This window comes from Pogona vitticeps, chromosome 6 (assembly GCF_051106095.1).
Source record: "Pogona vitticeps strain Pit_001003342236 chromosome 6, PviZW2.1, whole genome shotgun sequence".
Classification (NCBI taxonomy): Eukaryota; Metazoa; Chordata; class Lepidosauria; order Squamata; family Agamidae; genus Pogona; species Pogona vitticeps.
Window position 1 is genome coordinate 82157416 of NC_135788.1, and position 23926 is coordinate 82181341.

The 23926-nt window shown below is 42.5% G+C and overlaps 1 protein-coding gene across 12 annotated transcripts in view; it reads right to left on the reverse strand.

The window, feature by feature from the left end:
- The window catches only part of SLC20A2 (solute carrier family 20 member 2), a 108584-nt gene that overhangs the window by 34861 nt on the left and 49797 nt on the right, over positions 1-23926 (reverse strand). For 11 of the 12 annotated variants that reach the window (XR_013537467.1, XM_073004001.2, XM_073004000.2 and 8 more), the window contains 2 exons: positions 9401-9956; positions 1796-1936 (listed from right to left, as the gene is read on the reverse strand). Coding sequence is in view for 11 of the 12 variants with exons in the window: in XM_073004001.2 (XP_072860102.1) it covers positions 1796-1936; positions 9401-9689 (430 nt within the window). In the remaining variant the exon portion in view is untranslated. Of the gene's footprint in view, positions 1-1795; positions 1937-9400; positions 9957-10906; positions 16629-23926 lie in introns of those variants that run through there. The other variant, XM_073003998.2, reaches the window with a different exon arrangement.

The window sequence follows — 23926 nt, forward strand, 5'->3', positions numbered from 1 at the left end:
TTTAAAATACTTCCCAAGACTGAATGTCCACCTCAACTCCTTAACATCATCAGGTCTTTTCACGAGAAAATGAAGGGCACTGTAGTTTTTGATGGCTCAACATCAGATCCTTTTGACATCCAAAGCAGAGTGAAACAGGGCTGTGTCCTCACGCCAACCCTGTTTGGGATCTTTTTTGCTGTCTGGACTAGATCAGATGGAAAGCTCTTTAATCTCTCTAGATTGAGAGGGAAGACCAAAGTCCAGCTGAAATGCATGTGGGACTTCCTCTTTGCCGATGATGCAGCTGTTGTTGCCCACTCTGCTGAAGACCTCCAACAACTCATTAATCGCTTTAGCAAGGCCTGCCAAGACTTTGGATTAACAATCAGCCTGAAGTAAACACAATTTATGGGCCAGGGCGTGGACTCACCTCCCTTTATTACCATATCCACACAAGAATTGGAGGTTTAATTGTTGTCTTTTAATTGCTGTAAGCTGCCTTGGGTCCTTTTAAGGAGATAGGTGTTGTAAAAACATTTTAAATAAATATGTGTGTGTTTAGTCGTTTAGTCGTGTCCGACTCTTCGTGACCCCATGGACCAGAGCACGCCAGGCCCTCCTGTCTTCTACTGCCTCCCGGAGTTGTGTCAGGTTCATGTTGGTTGCTTCGCAGACACTGTCCAGCCATCTCATCCTCGGTCGTCCCCTTCTCCTCTTGCCATCACACCTTCCTAACATCAAGGTTTTTTCCAAGGACTCTTTTCTTCTCATGAGATGGCCAAAGTACTGGAGCCTCAGCTTCAGGATCTGTCCTTCAAGTGAGCATTCAGGGTTGATTTCCTTTAGAACTGATAGGTTTGTTCTCCTTGCAGTCCAGGGGATTCTCAAGAGCCTCCTCCAGCACCACAATTCAAAGGCATCAATTCTTCGGCGGTCTGCTTTCTTTATGGTCCAGCTCTCACTTCCATACATCACGACAGGAAAAACCATAGCTTTGACTATTCGGACTTTTGTTGGCAAGGTGATGTCTCTGCTTTTCAAGATGCTGTCAAGATTTGTCATCGCTTTCCTCCCAAGAAGAAGGCGCCTTTTAATTTCAGGGCTGCTGTCTCCATCTGCAGTGATCATGGAGCCCAGGAAGATAAAATTTGACACTGCCTCCATATCTTCCCCATCTATTTCCCAGGAGGTGATGGGACCAGTGGCCATGATCTTAGTTTTTTTGATGTTGAGTTTCAGACCGTTTTTTGCACTCTCCTCTTTCACTCTCATTACAAGGTTCTTTAATTCCTCCTCACTTTCTGCCATCAGAGTGGTATCATCTGCATATCGGAGGTTGTTGATATTTCTTCCGGCAATCTTAATTCCGGCTTGGGTTTCTTCCAGTCCAGCCTTCCGCATGATGTATTCTGCATATAAGTTAAATAAGCTGGGGGACAATATACAGCCTTGCCGTACTCCTTTCCCAATTTTGAACCACTCAGTTGTTCCATGACCAGTTCTAACTGTTGCTTCCTGTCCCACATATAGGTTTCTCAGGAGACAGATAAAGTGGTCAGGCACTCCCATTTCTTTAAGAACTTGCCATAGTTTGCTGTGGTCCACACAGTCAAAGGCTTTCGCATAGTCAATGAAGCAGAAATAAATAAATAAATATCCTTTAAAGTTGGATTCTAAAACTATACAAAGCTACCAGAATACAGTTATTGAAAACAACAATAGTAAAATTATATGATTGTGTTGCTATTAAACTTTTCTCAATCAACATATGACTGTGCACAAACTGTTACATAAAGAAGAAAATACTAGTTACCAATCTTCACAAGTTCCATCCATTGGACTCCTTGTGTACCAATTGCAACTAATGAGAATCCAATAGTAGCACCTACAATGCAATGTGTTCCAGATATTGGGAGCCTTAAAAATGATGCTATCAGTTGCCAAACTGCAGATCCTAAAGTTGAAAGAACAGACACATAAGTAGTATGAATAATAATATTAAAACACTTTTTACAGTATTTTTTTAGTGATTTTCTTCTTTGAAAGTACTGATTTCCCAACCTTCCATAAGCCTTACCGTAAGCCCCTCATCATGTTTTTGTTCACAGACATCCACATAACGTTTCTGGAAGGAATTACAGAGCTCAAATGCCAGCTTTGTCCCACATGGCTTCTGCTTTCTTTATGTTGCAAAATGTACTCCAACAGATCAACACTGTATAAACTGTATTTTTTTTTTGTCTTAATATGGCTCTATCACAAACAATTTTTACATACGATATCAGTCTGTACTGGATGAAATTTAACAACTTATTTAAAAATCTTTCATTTCACTTCTGGAACCAGAGTTCTCTTTGGAAGGGGAAGCTGCAAGTCAGATCATATAAACAAGCTCTTCACATTTCAGAAATCTACTCAGATGAACTATTTGGTTGGTTTAATTTATCATACACCTCTTAATACAAACTAAGTACCTTGTAAAATGCTGTTTACATATAAAATGCATTAAAGTCATGATGTGGTGTGCAATGAGAAGACACTGTGGTCCTTCATATCTTACTGAGGGCGAGTGAGGGTATGACAGTGAGGTGGGTGGGTGGGATGTGTGGATCACAAGGACCACTTGAAGAACCACAATTACAAGTAGGTAACCTGCCTCCGTGGCTACTGTGAATCACACTCTGGGTGACTAAAAACCTGGCTTACCCAAAAGGAGGGTGTCATGCCAAGCCAGAAGAAAGTATAGCTCATCCAAAAGAGGCATCAGACTTCTGCTGAACATCTAGCCAGTTGTGTTTGATGAAGGCAGACGGCAGCCAGGCGGCAGATGTGCAGATACCCTGAAGGGGGGGACCCATGCAGGAAAGCTCTGGACACCACCAAGGCCCTTAAGGAATGCAGGCGGAGAGGCTGCAGTACTGGTGTAAGCACGAGCTGTTAGGCAAGTTGGATAGCAAAGGCAACCCACTTGGAGATGCGTTGCAAGGTAACTTAAAACCCTTTTGAGGGGGGCTGGTAGCTGATGAACAGTCAAGGAGAACATTGAAAGGGCTGTGTGTGCTCCACATAAAAGGCAAGAGCACATCTGACATCTTCAGGAGTGCTTTCCTGAGGAGTGGATGGAAATGGATATATATGTGTTAACCCCTTAAGAAAACACTTGAGTATTAGATGCTTGAAGAATTGAGAGGCTGGACAGGTTGGTGATTGATGTACAACAATAGCGGAGAGATATACCCTAACCGATGACATAGAGCAGGGGTCAGGGAACTTTTTTACCTTTTACCCCCTAAAAAATTTATATACGCTGACATTACCCCCTTGAAAGGAAGGAACTTGGTCACACGCAGTCAGTCAAGTGCCGCCACCAAAGTTTCGCCGCCCAGGCTGCCGCCGCTGCATGGCAGGGCTGTGCTCAGTCCCTGGCCCCGTGGGGGTGACTCCCTTTCTCTGCTGGTGGGCGGCTCCTGGGTGGGCATCGAAGAGCAGCAGGTGACTCGCCCTCCGGGGGCACCCGACGCTGCCTCCCACTCTGGTACTGATTCCGGCGGCTGCTCGCTGGGGTGGATGTGGGCCTCGTCATTGAAGCACCACAACAGCTGCTGCATGGAGGGCAAGAGGCTTCTCTAGGCCCAAACAGCCAGCGCGGAGGTGCCGCCAAAGGAAGCCACATATCCGAGCAAGCGCCACTGTCGCCCAACGAGCTCTTCCGGGTATGGCCCAGTGCCAGGAGGCTGAGCCTGGCCTGGGCCGCCGTCGTGGCCGTGCCTGCCCCCTCCGCCATGATCCACCTCTCCAGACACTGGAAGGAGAGGCTCCTCCTGGCTGGGGTGCTCCAGCCACTCACCCCAGCCTTGCTCTCTGCCATGGCCAGCCCTGCCACTGCCTCAGCTGCCATATGCCGCCGGCCGGGGCCCATCACCGGCTGCCATCCACCGTGGTTTGGTTGCAGCCGGGCTGGGGATGGGGGTAGGAAGGGTGCAATCGGACTGCCAGGAACCACCCTCCAGGCAGAAGAGGAGGAGGGAGGTGGGTTAGGGTTGTGTCCTCATTACCCCCAGGATTTTCATTTTTACCCCATTTGGGGTAATTTACCCCTGTTCCCTGACCACTGACATAGAGAGTCCTTGGAGTTTAAGGTGCAGAAGGAGACATAAAACCACGTGAAGAGAAAGATTAGTCAATGACCGGGCTATGAAGAAGAGAAGAATTTCCACTTATAGAAGTTTGCACGTCTGGTGGAGGGCTTCCCAGCCTGATGGACGACATTCATTAAAGAGGTAGATTCTTCCATGCCACCGGATGAAGTCCTGGGACATCTGAGTGGAGGATCTGGGACCCATTTTGGGTGAGAATGTGAAGAAAGTGAGGAAGGTGTTAGACTTCAGATGACAGTTGACACAGAATCAAGAACTAGGGTTGACATGGCCACCATGGAGCTACTAGAATGGCATTGGCCTTGTCCTGATGGCGACAGACTACTTTGTGGAGCAGCGGGAATGGCGGAAAGAGGTAACTGAGTGTCCTGGGCCAACATCTGACAAAGGCTTCGCTTAGTGTGAAATGCTAACATCTGAAGCTCAACAACAAAAAAATTAAGATCATGGCCACTGGTCCCATCACCTCCTGGCAAATAGAAGGGGAAGATACAGAGGCAGTGATAGATTTTACTTTCTTGGGCTCCCTGATCACTGCAGATGGAGACAGCAGCCCCGAAATTAAAAGACACCTGCTTCTTGGGAGGAAAGCAATGACAAACCTCGACAGCATCTTAAAAAGCAGAGACATCACCTTGCCAACAAAAGTCCGCATAGTCAAAGCTATGGTTTTTCCTGTCGTGATGTATGGAAGTGAGAGCTGGACCATGAAGAAAGCACACCGCCGAAGAATTGATGCCTTTGAATTGTGGTGCTGGAGGAAACTCCTGAGAGTCCCCTGTACTGCAAGGAGAACAAACTTATCCATTTTGAAGGAGATCAACCCTGAGTGCTCACTGGAAGGACAGATCCTGAAGCTGAGGCTCCAGTACTTTGGCCATCTCATGAGAAGAGAAGACTCCCTGGAAAAGACCCTGATGTTGGGAAAGTGGGAAGGCAAGAGGAAAAGGGGACAACAAAGTACGAGATCATTCAACAGTCTCATCGAAGCGACCAACATGAATCTGTCCAAACTCCGGGAGGCAGTGGAAGACAGGAGGGCCTGGCGTGCTCTGGTCCGTGGGATCACGAAGAGTCGGACAAGACTAAACGAAATGACGAAGCTATGGAAGGACAGAACTTATTGCCTGCTACACAATCTTTTCAATTTAATTTCATATCTTCTTAATTTTTTTGAGAATGATTGTTTTATTAATTTTTTAATATTATTATATTATTTTATACTTTTTATACTTCACTTACTGTATACTTAAGTAAAACCAATATTTCCTGTCAGTCCACTCCTAAACAAGTAGCATTCTCAACCCAAGTACACATCCACCCATTATTAATTTATTAATTTTACTGTATTTATGTTTTATTAATTTATTAATATTATTGTATTATTTTATACTTTTATGATAATTTACATTAGATTTTAAATACTATTTTCAGAATTGGTTTAATTTCTCTTGTGCACAGCCTGATCAGCTACAAAGCAATAAAGTATGTATGTATATTTTTAAAATCAAACTATTAATAGGTACAGGCATATGCCTGGACATACAAGGGTTCTCAAATGGTGTGAAAACAAAAATACATTATCGGAGATCCGAATCAGAGTTGTTAAATCACCCATTATACTTTAATGGCTTCAACAGAGAATGTCAACGCTGGCACCGAGAGGGTACCAACATTAATCAGAAAAATGCCTAGTTTCTCAGTGTCAGGTTCTCAGGAAGCCTTTGCTGAAGCCTGCCAAATTCATTATCTACATGATGGCACAGTGCAAGGATTTGTGCTTACTGGTTGTGCCAGACAAGGGTTTATTACTTCAAAAGCAATAAAGGCATGGTCAAATTTCTTTCCCAAAATAGCAAACCCATTCAGTTTTAGAGTGGGCCATTAGCACCACACACATCTCCTTTCGCAAGTTAACAAGTAAAACCAATCTTTCCTGTCAGTCCACTCCTAAACAAGTAGCATTCTCAACCCTAGCACACATCCACCCATCCTCTCCTTCCCTCCCCTGCTAAAACTGAGTCCACCTGCTGTGTCATTTATAGCTTCTGACAGATGTATTTTAAGCTAATAATAGACCAACTAAGCAAGTTGGAGTCTTCAAGATGAATATCATATAGAATCAAACATAAGGATGAAATAGATTAAAAGTTTCACTTTGGCAGATGCAATTCTTAGATGAAGTAGACATTGTTAAGATTATCTCCCTAAATCAAAATCTGAATTTCAAATGGATGAATGGTATAATGAACTTTGGAATATAACTCTAAATGATAAATTAGCTTGTAATATAAAGGTTAAGAAAGGAGAGTTGAAAAAGAATAGTTTTTATGAAATATGGGGCAGATTCTTGGAATATGTATTAACAAGAGGAAAGGGAAAAGCTCCAAATCAAGAATCAATGCAGTTCTGGAGAAGAGGAAGAAGAGGAAGAATATAGATGGAGGAAGATGATTATAGCAAGAGGTCCCGTCTACGGTGGTGGGGAACACAGTTATATTGTATTTTGATTTGTGTATTTTATGTTTATGTGTATGTTTTAGATAAATAAAAATAAAAATAGAATTGGAAAAAAAGAGATTCTCTCTCTAACTATAACATTCCTACGCATGTATATCAGACATAAAGTGATGCTCTTGCTTCAGTGTTGTCCAAGCCTGTTCCATTTATGTAAGGCAGAAACACAAGAAGAGAATTTTGGCTTTTTTGTCAATAATTCTGTCTTGTTTACCCTGTACTGAAATTGCCAGAGCAAAAGCCTGATTAGTAAGTCGCAGCAAAAACACCTTAAAAAGTAGATAATTTTACATAGCTTTTTATCATGATCAACAAAGTACAGTGCAAAGAAAAGAGGTAATTTCAAAACTCTACAAAGTTCTTAACTCTAGGAAGGCATTCAGGGATTCAATCGGATTGCCAAAAGCCTGCCTGAAAGGATGGTTCTTCAGCTGTCAGTGGAAGGATAAAAGGGAGGGGGCCAACCTGAACTTCAGGGGGAGAGCATTCCATAAGTTGCCACAGAGAAGGCTCTCTCCCATGTGCCCATCAGCTGCACTGTGCAGGCAATGGGACCAATAGGAGGGCCTCCTCTGATGATCTTGAACACCAAAAGGGCTCATATGCAAAGAATAACAAATATGTTAGAAGTTGCATATTTTCAGAGCTGGCACAAGGTACCCAATACAGTCTGTGTCACATAAAGGATTGTATAACTGTTTACACAGCTACTTGTACAACTATCCCTACAATGGTGCAATTCACTTTGCTAGCATTAACACAGATGTAAGACAAAGTTTTCCGTTCTGTTTAAACCAGGATACTAGGAGGTTAGCATCGAACTACAAAGCTTTTGACAAAATGCCCCATGATATCCTGATTAACAAGCTAACTAGGTGTGGGCTGGATAGGTCAAGTGTCAGGTGGATAGACAATTGGCTACCAAATTGTACTCAGAGGGTGATGATTAATGGGTCCTTTTCTAACTGGGGGGAGGTAACTAGTGGGGTACCGAAGGCTCAGTCGTGGGCCTGGTGTTCTTCAATATTTTTATTAATGACCTGGATGAGGAAGTGCAGGGAATGCTTGTCAAAGTTGCAGATGATACCAAATTGGGCAGAATAGCTAGAAGACAGAAACAAATTCAAAACGACCTTGATAGGATGAAACACTGGGCTGAAAACAACAGAATGAAATTCAACAGGGATAAGTGCAAGGTCCTGCACCTTGGAAAAAGAAACCAACTGCACAGTTACAAGATGGTGGATACCTGGCTCAGCAAAAGGACGAGCCGGAAGGATCTTGGAATTGTCATAGATCACAAGCTAAATATAAGCCAACAGTGTGAGGTGGCTACAAAAAAGGCAAATGCTATTTTAGGCTGCATTAATAGAAGTATAGTTTCCAAATCCCTTGAGGTGCTAGTCCCCCTCTATTCAGCACTGGCTAAGCCTCACCTTGAGTATTGTGTCCAGTTCTGGACACACTTCAGAAGAATGCTAACAAACTGGAACAAGTTCAGAGAAGAGTAACAAGGATGATCGGGGGACTGGAAACCAAGCCCTATGAGGAATGGCTGAAAGAACTGCTGTTTAACCTTGAGAAAAAAAGACTAAGGGGTAATATGATAGCACTTTTCAAATATTTAAAAGGCTGTCATACAGAGGAGGGGCAAGATGTGTTCTTGATCATCCCAGAGTGCAGGACACGCAACAATGGACTCAAGTAAAAGGAAGCCAGATTTCAGTTGAATATCAGAAAAAACATCCTATCTGTTAGAGCAGTACAACAGTGAAACCAGTTGTCTCGGGAGCTGGTGAGTGCTCCAACACTGGAGGCGTTCAAGAAAAACTTAGATAATCACCTGGCAGATATGCTTTGATTGTATTCCTGCATTCAGCAGGGGGTTAGACTTGAAGACCTTGTAGGCCCCTTCCAGCTTCACTTTTCTATGATTCTATGAAGTCCACCATGTCTAAATGTGCTAGGAAGTAGTAAACATGCAGAAAGGCTCCTTGCAAATCTGCAGATCAGTAATTCTCCTACCTCCCACCTTCTTCAAGGGGAGGAAATTTACAGGGCCAGAGACAGCACATAATGCTAAATTTGACCTGTGGACAGAAGATCCCTCATGAATAGCTCAAAGTCTCATTTGCTCCTCTGTGTACAAAGCAAACTATCTGAAGCCTTACTAAGAGCCAATAAAGGTGTGAACATCTCCCACATTTTAACTGTGGTTCAGAAGAGACAATAGGGTTGACAGATCCCACACCAAGGCCCCTCTTATCCTGTTTAAATGTTACTTCTGCACTAATTTTACCTACATAAGCTCTTCCTTAACCAGCTCTATTCATTTATTTATTGGATTTCTATCCCACACACCCATACATCTAGATCAAAGGTCTACTCTAAACACTAAGTAACACATTATAAATTCAAGTAATAAGGAAGCAGCTTATATTAACTGTAAATAATGCTATCAACTATTAAATGCACTGCAAATCTGTAAACAAAAAGGAAAAGAGAATGTGATTTTAAGCCTGCTCTCACCTTTTTAATACTGCCACATTTTTAAAACTCAAGTCCAAACCTACCCACTATTATCAGCAACAAATCGCAAATGTGCACATACAGAAATGTGAATGTCAGATACGTATGCTGCAAAATTATCCTGTTTGTCATTAGGAAAAGTGAGCAAGAGGATTAGAAAAACATACAGCTGTTTGAAGAAGGGCAAATGAAGGTTATTTAAAAATGTTACTTACCAACCATTGCACTGACTTCTCCTGCCATCAGTAGATCCACAGTGCTGTTGTATAGGTTCACATCTATTATACCCTTACGAATAGTTTCCCCTACTTTTGCTCCCAGTAGCACTGAACCAGTCGTTTCAAAAATTGAAGCAAGAATGCAGGCCTGGCGCAAAGTGACTACACCAGAGCCCACAGCCGTACCAAAAGAATTGGCAACATCATTTGCCCCAACTGAGAATGCCAAGATAAAGGCAATGATAAAACCCACAATAACCATCCACAGGTATTCATCCAGCGCCATTTTTCTTGGATGTTCTTGTAGATAACCTTCGCCTATGTAAGTATTTAATTAGACAAAGTTGTAGGTTGCTGAGACCAATTTGTAAAGCAGATTTCTTGCACACAATGAGTTCTCTCTGGAAAGTGCTGTGTAGTGTTGGAGCGTGAAGAAACTGCTAACTGGTGATTTTCAAGCTACTGTCAATACTGTTTGTTTGGCTGGATGCAGTCACCAATGAAACCCATTCCATATTTTGTTCCAATTGTGTTACAGCTTCAGTGACCTCTCCTGCAACAAGAGAAGAGAGCAAGAAAAAGGATAAATGCACTACAAAATCACAAATGGTTTAAATCAACAAATGGATTTAAGAAAGGCATGCAACACTTAGAACAAAAAATGTAGACAAGGTTGTCAGAGTCTGTTTGAAGGTAACAAATAATTTATCACTACCCCTACAATGTTACACTTACAAAACAGTATTTCAGATTACTTTACTGCCAGGCAGAAAGTAGACTGCAGCCCCTTGCGCTCACAAATTATTGGAATGCTTATAAGAAACACTATATCAAGGTGCCTTGTGCTAATATGGAAAAACATTTTTATTTTTTGTTATTACCAAGGATGGGATTCAATATCATCTGAAGTGCAACTAATCAGTGTTGTGTAAAAGATCTTGTGTATGCATTCTTGCTTTGTAAATATACCACACATCAGAGGGCCGCAGGAATTTTAGTATAAAAAGACCACAAAGGACATGTGCTTTATGGAAAGTTGAAAGCATTTTTGTAACTAACACACACCATGAAGGAAACATTATTGGAATAGCAATAATGAAATCAATTATGCTACATGCTGTGTAGCATTTCCTCCTACTTTACCACTAATGTTGGATTCATTAAACTCTGCAGTTCACTGCAGGATTATACTCAGGATGTATATTTTCCTTCCTAACAACAGGTTTCATCTGCAATCTTATACATGCAAACTAGTCAGCTCTTCTTAGTAAACATATATACCTCCAAATAAACATACATTAATCAGTAGCCAGACAATCCAAATAATGTTCCAAGGGATTCTGGATTCTATCACTTGTATAAATTATATAAACTAGGCAAATTTAATTTAGTCTGGTTTTGCTAGGCATAGAAGTGGTAAAAGGCACTGAAGTCCCACATAAACAACCAGAAATATCATTCAGCTGTCCCTTACATTTTACCAAGCTCTTCACATATACTTACAGGCATATGTTTGCATCTATAAGGACTGGAATTTGAGGGCAGAGGGGTGGAGATACACTGCTAATGAAACCTGAAGTTCTTTGTCCAGTGATATTCCCTGGTATATTTCTTGGACTCTTGTGGCAGCATATATTTGGTCCTGATTGCACTCTATGAGACTCAAATGGAAACCATTCTCCCTGTCATTCATCAATATAATTCTGCAGACCATAAATGAGCTGGCATCTATGTCATTACCATTCCAGCATTGTAATTCTATTATTAGAGGTAATCTAAATCTTTCAGCAACACATGCTAACAAGTTTTTCATTAGGACTTGCAAACAGCTTCCCCCCCTTCTGTCTCCTTCATTAGGTGTTTGCTGCTTTTGCTAAAAATCATGAGGAAAAAGTTGAGAATGTAAACCTTCCGCTAACAGCTTCCTCCCCTCTTTTAAATCCAAATTCAACACATACTAATTTTGAATTTTAAACACTGTTGTAATTCTCCCGGGCTAAGCTGTACTCTTCCTCCCACTCTAACACATAAAAAGTGCTACTTCTTTGTCAGAGCCTGTTTTCTCCCTTGAACAATGTCTCTGTACATTTCACTATAATCCCACTTAGGCACACTCAAGTGGTTCAGAGGCAATGCCAAAATATGGCTTGGTGCTGTATGAACAAGTCCTTGTGCCCACACTACCCTTTCTCCCTTTTGCTGAGAAGCTAGAGCTGAGGGAGAGAATCTGAGAGCAGTAGAGGAGCACATGAGGACAGGGCTCCTTCGTAGAAGATCAAGTCATGGTTTGGCATTACCTCTGCCACAGAACCAGCTCTCACTGTCATTTCTATGCACAAAAGCAGCAAAAAGCATAAGTCTGGAGGGTACAAGGAAATATGCAAAATACTAAAAAGGGATAACTGTACGACTAAAAAAACACTGTCTTGCTATTCCCATATACATAGAGGAAGTTAGAATACTTTTTGGAGATGAGTGTTTCGTGCTGAGAAACATACAAGATGGGTATAGTAACAGGAACAGAGTATGTTCAGCAGATTCTATTCCTGAAATCTAGCTTCATGTAAAAGAATTATTCTTACAATTGTAGAAAGGAAAATGTACAAGCAGTCCCAAGAACAGCTGGCAAACTAAGTGAAGGAACAGTCAAGTCTTTGGGGCATTTTTGGTGTGCAATGACAATGTGAATGAAATCAACTGTTTATTAATTTTCATAAGTGACCTTTCTGCCATATTGCAGTAAGCAAACAAAGATTAAACAACGTTTTCACAACGTAACAGGTAAAATCTCAAAAGAAAGAAATTCATCAATTTTTCACTATGTGAAAAAATGCATGAAGGAAGCTTCATATGGCTGCTTTTAACTATTGGGATGGGCAAGGAAAGAGAAAAGGGGCAAGACAGAAAGCTTTGTGCTTGTTTCAAAAAGTTACTATAAAAACAAAGATAACTGTGATCTAAGGTGTGGTGCTCATCCCCGTTTCCAAGCCATAGAGCCAGCGTTTGTCGGAAGACAGTTTCTGTGGTCACATGGCCAGTGTGACTAGACACAGAACGCCATTACCTTACCACCAAGCTGGTACATATTTATTTACTCACATTTTTACATGCTTTCGAACTGCTAAGTTGGCAGGAGCTGGGACAAGCAACGAGAGCTCACTCCGTCGCGTGGATTTGATCTCACGACTGCTGGTTTTCTGACCTTGCAGCACAGAGACTTCTGTGGTTAACCCGCAGTGCCACTACATCCTTAATCCCAAAGAAGGGCAGTGCCAAATAATGCTCCAACTACCATACAATTGCACTCATTTCACACGCTAGCAAGATTATGCTCAAAATCCTACAAGGTATGCTTCAGCAGTACGTGGACTGAGAACTCCCCGAAGTACAAGCTGAATTTCGAAGGGGAAGAGGAATTAGAGACCAAATTGCTAACATGCGCTGGATTATGGAGAAAGGCAGAGAGTTCCAGAAAAACATCTACAGTGGGGTCTTGACTTAAGAACAGCTTGAGTTAAGAATATTTGACTTAAGAACCACTCTCATAGGAAAATATTGACTTGACTTACATACTTAGATTTGAGTTAAGAACTGAAAAAAAACACATGGGAGGCAGAGAAAGTGCAAAATTTGAACTTTCAGTTAACTGTTGGCCAGTGAAAAGGGTGCCTGTCTGCTTCCTCACTCCTCCCAGCGTTTAGAGAGTGGATTGGGAGACAGTCTTCAGACTGCCTGGTACTGTCCTGCCTGGACTGTATTTTCTCTGCCTTCCCTGAACCTTTCTTGACCTAAGAAAAAAAAGAAACAAAATATCCCCCTCTAGTGGTTGAAGGCAGAATAGCAGCTTCCCATTAGTTTCTACGGACGGAAAAGAGCAGATACGGATTAAATGGTTTTCAACGCATTCCTATGGGAAATGCAGATTTGACCTGAGAACTTTTTGACTTGAGAACCGCCTTCCAATACAGATTAAGTTCTCAAGTCAAGACCCCACTGTACTTCTGCCTCACTGATTATGCAAAAGCCTTTGACTATGTGGATCACAGCAAACTATGGCAAGTTCTTAAAGAAATGGGAGTGCCTGACCACCTTATCTGTCTCCTGAGAAATCTGTATGTGGGACAGGAAAAGAGGTTACCTACCTGTAACTCTGGTTCTTTGAGTAGTCCTCCGTGAACTCACAGTAAAGGTTAATCTGCACCTGAGCAGAGCAGTCTTGGAAACTTCCACAGCTTTAAGCACTTAGTGCTGGGACCTCCCCTACACCTGGCTATGTAACTCTGCCCCCGGCCCAGTACTTCAGTTCTTAAGGAACTGACTGCAGCTGTCCAATATGCCATGGCACACGTGACGGACAGCGGGGAGGAGGGCGGGATGTGTGAATTCACAGAGGACTACTTGCAGAACCAGAGTTACAAGTAGGTAACCTCTTTTCTCCTTCGTGTCCTCTGTGAATACACACTAATGGGTGACTGGCAAGCTGACCAGCCAGGAGGAGGGATGTCACAAAAGTGCAAAAGTCAGGACAGCTCGCCCTACTACAGCCTGAGCCTTTGGCCGGACAACCAGGCGGTAGGGCAAGATGAAGGGAGACGGAGTGGCACACATGGCAGCGCGGCAGACATCCGCGACATTCACGTGACAGAGAAAGGCCATTAAGGATGCCAGAGCTCTAGTAGAGTGAGCCCTCACTGATTATGGAACAAGATTCTCTGCCAAATCATAGGGAAGGCGGATGGTCTGGACCATCCAGTTAGACATGGTCTAAGAGGAAGCTGCTGCTCCGAAGGAGAGCCAGCAAAGGTGACAAGGAGACACTGTGAGACAGAGCACACTTCACGTATAGAGTGTGCAGAGTTATCTCAAGCAGTGAGGATGGTGTGGGAAAGAAACCAGGAAGGACAGCTGGCTGTTTCATATGGAAGGCAGAAAATACCTTAGGCAAGAAGGTAAGGCCTGGCCGTAAGGTTACTTTGCAGAAAGGAAGACTGGCTCTTAGTGTAGCCAGTCCTCCAGCCCTGCAAGCTAAGGAGAATGCCAGGAGAAAGGCAGCTTGGAAGATTGCCAAAGAATTAACAGGAGAGACCACCGAGGTGTTAGCGGTCTATAGGCAAGGCACATATTCTCCGGGCCGTGGAGAAATAGCATGCAGGTAGAACGGGCCAGTCCCCGGCAAACAAGTGAAGAAGAAACCGAAGAAGTAGGTCCAGAGACATTAGCCTAGTAGGCCAATGTCATCTTGATGCAAAGGGACAGAACGCATAGGTCAAGGTGGTAGAAGGTGTGCAAGCATAATGGAGCACGACCATTACTGACAGGTAGGGAAACCCGAGATCCCGATGAAACATCAGACCCCTGTCCTGAGACAGTAGGTGAGGGACAAAGTGCAGCATGATGGTCCCGGGAGGAAGATCAAGAACCATGGCTAGCGAGGTGACCAAGCATGACAGTCGCACCCTCATGGTGGAATTGAACAACAGGCCTTTGAAGAAGGGAGAAAAGGTGAAATCTGTAAAGGAGGCCCCGTGACCAATTAGTCAGGAAGGCACCTCTTAGGGAGGTGCGGCTGACACCGGCTCGGGAGCCGAACATGGCACACTTGTTTGTTTTGAGATGCAAAAGCATCCATGTCCGTAGTCCCCCATCAACGACAGAGGCAATGAAAGATGAAACTGTTGAGAGCCCGCTCATGAGAGCAGGACTGCAATCTGCCGAGAAGGACTGTCATGGAATTGTTCTCACCTGCCAAATGTACAGCCACTGAAAAAATGTGGCGAGCATAACAGTATTCCGAAAGAAGGCATAACTAGTGAGTGCCGCCCTGCTTGTCCATATATTAAACTGTAGTGGTATAGCCCGATGCACCTTGGACCACCCGACACGGAAGCAGGGACTCAGAGGCCCAAAAGGCCGTGGTGAGCAGCAGGAGCTCCAACACAATGATATGCAGGCTGGCTACTATCATGGACCAGCGGTCAAGGGCAACGTGATGGTGTAGACAAGCCCCCCACAGCCTAGTGGGCTCGTATCTGCCACTGACCGAACCAACTGGGTCAACAGACCAAAGGATCTCCCCAACTGTAGGGTGTGTGTGTAGGGAGTGTCCACCAATCCAGTTGTGCAGCAAGTTCTGGAGTCACCTGGAGCAACATGGATGGGCGGTCGCAAGATATCTGAAAGAGTGAGAGAAACTAGACTTAAAGGGACTGCATCCTCAGTCGAGATAGCCGTCTCACAGCTGTAGTAAATGCCATCAGTCCCAGGAGTCGCTGGACGTGTAGGGCAGGGAGGCAAGCGCCTGAAGAAAAAAGGAGCATAACAAATTCTGCATTGTTACAGACTTAATGTCAAGGGAAAAAGCCTGCATCAAAACATCCAAAGTCACATTATTAGAATTAACACAGTGTGTAGGGTGCAAAGTCAACTTCACTATGTTGACCTATAGTCCTAACACTGACAAAAGGGACAGTGTCAAGGACATGTGCTTACCAGCCTGTGACTTGGACTCCACGACCAGGAGCCAGTCATTCAAACATGGATAAACAGTGATTCCCCCAACTGAAAACCCTGAGAAAGTGTTGACGGACCAACCAGATGCCTGCATGAAAATGAGCATCTTACGATAAACGAACCCCCTGGATGTAATTAGTGAATAGCAGAGTCCAAGGAAGCCAAACAGAAACTACGTAGAGCAATAAAAGAATTTGGGCCTCCACAATCAAGGATGGGCCATAGGCTTCCATCCTTCTCTCTTTTTTGGGGGGGTGGGGTGGGGTGGAGGTAGCCATAACACGGCCTGTGACAGGGGTATACTGAAGTTAGTGGCAAAGCTGGTAGCTACAATAAAAAGTACCAAGGAGTCAAATGGACTGACAGCTCAACGACAGAGAAGTAAATAGACTGCTCAGTTTTGTGGTCCCGCCTGCAATTCTGGTAAAACTCCGGCTTTGTAAAGCCTCCACAAAGAACAGCTAGTGCCGGCTAATACTTTATCCCCAGGCAAAAGAAACAACTTGCTACAAAGAAAGGACAAGGGGAGGACAAAGAAAGGAAAGTACAGTGGTGCCTCGCACAGCGAGGTTAATCCATCCCGGATTAACCATCGCTGTGTGAAACATCGCTGAGCGGGGCAGAAAAGCCCATTGGAATGCATTAAACATCGTTTAATGCGTTCCAAATCGGCTGAAAACTCACCGTTCAGCGATGCTTCTGGGGTCCGGCAGCCATTTTCACGCCCTCCCCTCGCTGAACGAGGGCATGAAAATGGCTGCGATCAGCTGTTCCGCGTCTTCAAAATGGCCGCCGGAACAGCCGAAAGGGCCAGGCGCAGCGTTTTCGCACCCTTGGTAAGCGAGGGGAGAGCGCGAAAACGCTGCACGCAGCCATTTCGGCTGTTCCGGCAGCGTTTTCACGCTCTCCCCTTGCTTACCAAGGGTGTGAAAACGCTGCGCACGGCCGTTTTGGGGCGCGCGGTGGCCATTTTGGACCCGCCGATCAGCTGATCGGCAGGTCCAAAATGGCCGCCGGAACAGCCGAAATGGCCGGGCACAGCGTTTTCGCACCCTTGGTAAGCAAGGGGAGAGCGCGAAAACGCTGCGCGAAGCCATTTCGGCTGTTCCGGCAGCGTTTTCGCGCCCTCCCCTTGCTTACCAAGGGCGCGAAAACGCTGCACCCGGCCCTTTCGGCTGTTCCGGCGGCCATTTTGAAGCCGTGGAACAGCTGATCGGCGGGTCGCAAAGTGAAGGTCGGTAAGCGAACCGCTTACCGACCTTCGCTCTGCGATTTTCGCCCATTGGGGCCATCGCTGTGCGATCGCATTAGCGATCGCAAAAGCGTCCTCGTAGAGCGAATTCATCGCTCTACGAGGCACTCGTTGTGCGAGGCACCACTGTAATAGAATTGTTTCTACTTGCGAAGTTCCAAACGAAGCTGCTGCTACAGTGGTGGTCAAAAAAAGAACTGAAGTACTGGGCCCGGGGCGGAATTATATAGCCAGGTGTAGGGGAGGTCCCAGCACTAAGCACTTAAACCTGTGGAAGTTTACGAAGAATGCTCTGCTCAGACGCAGATTAACCCATTAGTGTGTATTCACAGAGGACACGAAGGAGAAGCAACAGTTAGAACTGGATATGGAACAACTGATTGGTTCAAAACTGGGGAAGGAGTATGACAAGACTGTATATTATCCCCCTGTTTTTTATTTTAAACTTATATGCAGAATACATCATGTGAAAGACAGGACTGGATGAATCCCAAGCCGGAATTAAAATTACCGGAAGAAATATCAACAGCCTCAGATATGCAGATGATACCACTCTGATGGCAGAAAGTGAGGAGGAATTAAAGAACCTCTTAATGAGGGTGAAAGAGGAGAGCGCAAAAAATGGTCTGAAGCTCAACAGCGAAAAAACTAAGATCATGGCCACTGGTCCCATCACCTCCTGGCAAATAGAAGGGGAAGATATGGAGGCAGTGACAGACTTTGCTTTCTTGGGCTCCATGATCACTGCAGATAGTGGCAGCAGCCACAAAATTAAAAGTCACCTGCTTCTTGGGAGGAAAGCGATGACAAACCTAGACAGCATCTTAAAAAGCAGAGACATCACCTTGCCGACAAAAGTCTACATAGCCAAAGCTATAGTTTTTCCAGTACCAATGTATGGAAGTGAGAGCTGGACCATAAAGAAGGCTGACTGCCGAAGAACTGATGCTTTTGAATTGTGGTGCTGGAGGAGACTCTTGAGAATCCCCTGGACTGCAAGGAGATCAAACCTATCTACTCTGAAGGAAATCAAGCCTGAGTGCTCACTGGAAGGACAGATCCTGAAGCTGAGGCTCCAATACTTTGGCCATCTCATGAGAAGAGAAGACTCCCTGGAAAAGACCTTGATGGTGGGAAAGTGTGAAGGCAAGAGGAGAAGGGGACGACAGAGGACGAGATGGTTGGACAGTGTCATCGAAGCTACCAACATGAATTTGACCAAACTCTGGGAGGCAGTGGAAGACAGGAGGGCCTGGCGTGCTCTGGTCCATGGGGACATAAAAGTCCAATATGACTTAACAACTAAACAACAACAAAGACTTGATTTAAATCATTATTTTTAAATGTAAAGACTCATTTTTGCTGTTAATTACAAACTTTAATATTGTCAAGGATAATTTCCACACTGAGGCAGAACAAGGCCTATGATAATCAGCAGCCATATTTGACAGGTGTGAAAAATGCTGAATCGTGCAGTCTGGGTTGATGCAATGTCCACACCGATTAGTTGTGCATGTTTATAACTGTATGGACATGTGGAGAAGATGTACAGATCTCTTCTAATGAATATCATGCTGCCGGTTTGTACTGCTGAACTTCTGTATATATTGTAAATACAATTGGTGTTGGAAGACCACCAAGTTGTCTTTGTCTGCATTATTCAACTGGACTGGGACAAAAACTCTGCTAACTTACACCAACAAATATTTGCAACCAGATGAAGATTTCCTATTTAGAACAATAACCTGTCAGATTAGTAAAACAACTGTATCAGAACAGATTTTACTTTAATAGGTTAATCACTCATATTTGGAGAATTACTTAATTTTTTTATTTAACTAAAACAATAATATTATACAGCATACATATTCTTGCATTTGCTTAAACATCAATGTGTTCATTGTTTGTACATAGATTTGAAGAACAACAATGGGATTAAGGGATTTTTCCTGAACTTTGTTCATTTTATACAATTTTTATTGTGAAAACATACATGTTACCTAGGCTTGGATTAACTGAATTAGTTTATCAAAAATGTAAATATTGCATGAATATACAGCCTCATGCTACATAACTAAGCTCTACTTCATGCTGAAAAGCCTTTGAATTATAATGTATCTTAAATGGAAAACTATATTTAGATAGATTTTTCCTTCAAAAGCATTTCATTAAAGTAAATTTGATTTAAATTTTTTAAATCCAATTTAAAATTTAATCTTATTGTTTAAAAAATAATCCATTTTAATCCACCTTGAGACATACATACATATACACATACATACACATTATGTATTACTTAATTACATCTTAGGGAAAAATACAGTTAAAGGAGTTCAGCTTGCATTTGTGCTCACATACAAATGCACTAAATAAAATCACTTATATGAAGCCAACCACCACAGTCTAGTACAATGCTTAGGTGTGTTTCAATGTGGGCCTTGTGTTTTGGAACGTCCCAGGAACACAGTGCACAGACATCTATACTATAATTTTCTAAATTAGTGTGTTCTTGTATAGTGAATGCTAGAAGGGCATTAAATAAGTTCTAAAAGTTAACTATAGAATGAAACCTGTTTCATTCAAATCCAAATTATTTTTTAAAACACAACTCCTAGAATCATAAATTTGGTAAAAAATTTCAATTAATTTTTTCTTTTTAAACTTTTTTCTCTCCTATTACCCTGGCAGTAAGGCTACAGCTTCCATCTAGGTTCTGCTCTCATTCACTGGAAACGGTGCCAACTTGTGTAAGCATACCACAAAGGAGAACTGAAACAGTGTCCCAGCAGCAAGCCTTGGGAAGGCAAAGAAAGCTGATGACAGATGCTTCTGTCCTGAAAAGGCCTGGAGAACTGACCTGCTGCACAATGCATAAGAGAAAGGACAGGATGTTGCTCTACCACAAGAGTTGCCAACTGAATGCACTGGCAGAGATCAGCCAAGAACTGAGCAAGTATAAAGAATATATTGACCACAGTAATTGTTTGTAAAAAATTATAATCCTGCTTTCAGAGACCCAGAAATATAACAGTTGGATGATAAGCCACAGCCAAACACTGTGGTTATAGTACTAGTGATGTACACAAGAGAGTGCAATTGGAGCTGATAAGCCTTCAGTGCTTCAAGGCAGACTTGAGATACTGTCCTTGGCTCACATGTTGAGCCTGCCACGTGCCAACACTTGGAAAAGGGATGCAAAGGAATCAAAACATTGCCTCCAACAGTACAGCAAATTCACACTACTGATCAAAATAAAGAGCTAAAGCTGAATATGGCCAAGCTACTAGCCCAATCTGAGTTCTCAAAAGAAGCAAATGCAGCAACAGCAAAAATATACTTTGAAATACAGAAAATCCATTTGTTCTGGGCAGAAGCGGCAGCAAATTAAACAACCATCCATTGTAAATTTATAACACAAGAGATCTGTAGTTATTGTCATCTAGGATGAGGCTGTGTTATATAGTTAGGTAGCTGACATGGGTATATACTGTACACAAGCCACTCCTCCAACTGTTCAGCTGCATGGTTGTGCTAGCTATATCTGCATGTTTATATCTGAAAAGCATTTTGTAAGGATTTTTATTTGCAATGCTCCCACAAGTGGAAACCTTGTCTTATAAAACTGCAAGAAACTGAAATAATCAATGCATCACTAAGTATCCTATTCTTCCTAATGCACTTTTTCACCTGACAATGAAAAGGATAAATGTTCTGTGGATGCTGGTTTTCTTCCAACAAATGTACAGCTTTTAAGATGGCCATTATTTCCCTTCCCCTCCTCCTTTTATTCATAAGATGATTTTGCACAAGAAACAAATGCATTCTTTCATGAGCTGATTTTCTTTCAGGAGATGGGTCTTTATCAACTCATTCTCAACCCTGGCTATTCCACAAATGAACACCCTCCCATTTGCTTTGCCAACTGCAAAGCTGAAATATTTTGGGGATATAGCTGTTATTGTACAAACATAGCACTCCTGCAAACCAAGGATTAAACCGAAGTCTGTTGTTCATGAAATAAGCAGACTATATGATTAGATAACAAAGATAAGTGCTGAAAGTCAAATTAACAAGAAGATAACAAATGCTACAACAAATACAGTCTTACTAAATGGTCAGTTTAATCAAGAAGGTCACCAAGTGCTCTATATTACAAACATTCACACATAATAGGAGTTGGCATGTTCTGCCATACTTGTTTTATTTTATTGTGAAAATCTCTTGAGTAAAACATGGCATTCACAATAACTTACAAAATTCACTTGACAAAACCTTATACTGTACAGCACTTAGGCCACTACTGAATAATTACATGCATTCAAAGGGAGACACACCCACATACTCAACACATGAGATATAACACTGAACAAACAATAACATAATTGCAGCAATTAACAAAAACACTGACAATACCCACAAAAGGTTTGGGTAAACTTTTCACTCAAAATGTATCCATAAAATTCCTGGGCCAGTCTCTGCTCAATCTTCATTATCGTGTTTCCCCCAAAATAAGACAGGGTCTTATATTAATTTTTGCTCCAAAAATGCATTAGGAAGGGTCTCCCTTCCTCTGGCCAAAAAGTATTTAGACAGTGTGTCACAGCCAAACTGCAGTGATCTCTTTACATCTTCCGATAGGTTAAAAAGTCACGAAAGCAACCTGGCAAACAAGTGGTTTGCTGAGAACGCAAAGGCAGCAGAGAAGTGTTGCTTCTCTAATGCCACAAAGCAAGCTTGATAATAAGCCCTGCCCTATGTCTGATCAAACGTCACACTTAGTGTTTTACCAATTGTGTCCTTGTCTTTTAACTTTTTCATTAACCTGTTCTCAGATCCTAGTTGATATATTTCACAGCTGAAGCAAAACTTCCCAAGAGGTAAGAACGTAAGAAGAGCCCTGCTGGATCAGGCCAAGGGCCCATCTAGTCCAGCTTCCTGTATTTCACAGTGGCCCCACCAGATGCCTCTGGGAGCACATGAGACAACTAGATACCTGTCTCTTGATACCCCTCCCCTGCATCTGGCATTTGGATGTACGTTCCTTTTAAGTCTCAAGATTATACATCCCCCCGCATCATAGCTTATAACCTGTGATGGACTCTTCCTCCAGGAATCTGTCCAATCCCCCTTTAAAGGTAGTTTTATTAGTCAAACATAGCACAAAACATCAAATAAAGTGGCACTTTAAAAATGATCAAATCCTGATATGCAGTTTCATGGATGGCATCTGATGAAGCTGGCTGAAGTCTGTGAACGTTTATACCAGTTAGAACTTGTTTGTCTTTAACACATTAAACGATTCTTTGCTATTTTAGCTGAACAGATTCTATTGCTATAAAGTAACTGTGTGGAATTTCTGGTGCTCTTTGTATTTCATGAAGTGAGAACACTGACAGAAGTACCCGTTGAGCTAAACCAAAATATTCCACAGAAAGGCAAGTAGGAATCCATTAGATTCAATGTGCCTCCAGTATCCCAGTGGAAGGGAACCACTATTACAAGCTCATACTCAAAAGGTAGAGGTTTAATCAAGGGAATGAAAGGCAGATTGTCCAAGTACATTACACAATCTCCCTGCTCAGCTGATAAAACCACTTCTATAGTGTAATCTGCCACATGGATTGTATCAGGGACAATCTGGAACAATGCTGTAGTTTTCATGGAAGTCATCAAATCTTAAGCAGTCTTATAAGGATAATTTGGCATGAATGTTGAGATTCCTTGGACCCCTTCTGAATCCAAGACAACCTCTCACAGGTTAGTCATGAAAACTGGGCAGATGTGACGTCTGTATGCTTAATGGTCTGACTGTGCTCAGAATTAGGCACAATCAAAACTCAAAATCAATACCTGATCTGAGGAGTAACTTGAAGAGACTTGTTCGAATTTTCTAAAACTATATTGCAACATCAAATCCCTAGAGACCACAGTGATTTCTCCTCCCCGACACTAAAGCCTATTCTGGTGCGACAATTAAATAACAGGGACAGTAAAACTGGAAGAAGCCAACTCCACCTTATTCACTCTGCCAAGCTTCATGCTAGATTATGAATGACTGGAATCTCATTAAACAGCAGCACTGTAAGACCTGTGGTAAGTTGACAGGACTATTCTGAATACAGAGGCTGAGAAAGAGACTAGAACAGACCACAAATGTTGGATCTTCCTTCTCCTAAGCTGTTCTCTCTGCTATACAGTACTTCATTTTTTGTAATCCTCCAACAGGGGCCAGATTCTTGATTCTAAACAGTTTAATGACAGCATGAAACATTTCCACTACAACTGACCTCTCAAGAGTTCCTTTTCTCTCAGGCTGGCACTTCAGTCCTGTTAAATAAGATTATTACAGTAACTGTGAAATTTTGCCAGCCAGTTTTAATACTAAACAACATGGTTATGTTGTATTACAGCATAACTATAAAATGTGGGATAAAATGCTTACTTTAATTTTGAGCAAAAACTGTAGCATAAAAAGTATATATTATTATTTCTCTATATTATTTTATATTTTTTATTATTTTAATTGTTGGTTGTTTTATCTTTATTTTGATCCTATACTATTATGCTTATTGTTTGGAACTGTTTAATATGTAAACTGCCCAGAGTGGCCTAGTAGCCAGATGGGCAGTATAGAAACCAACCAACCAACCAACTAAATGAATAAACAAATTTTCCAAAGACTTTTGACATCTCTTTTGTAGCCTGAATTTTCATAGATTACAGTCTACTTGTTAGATGATATTTTCTTTCATGGTGGACTG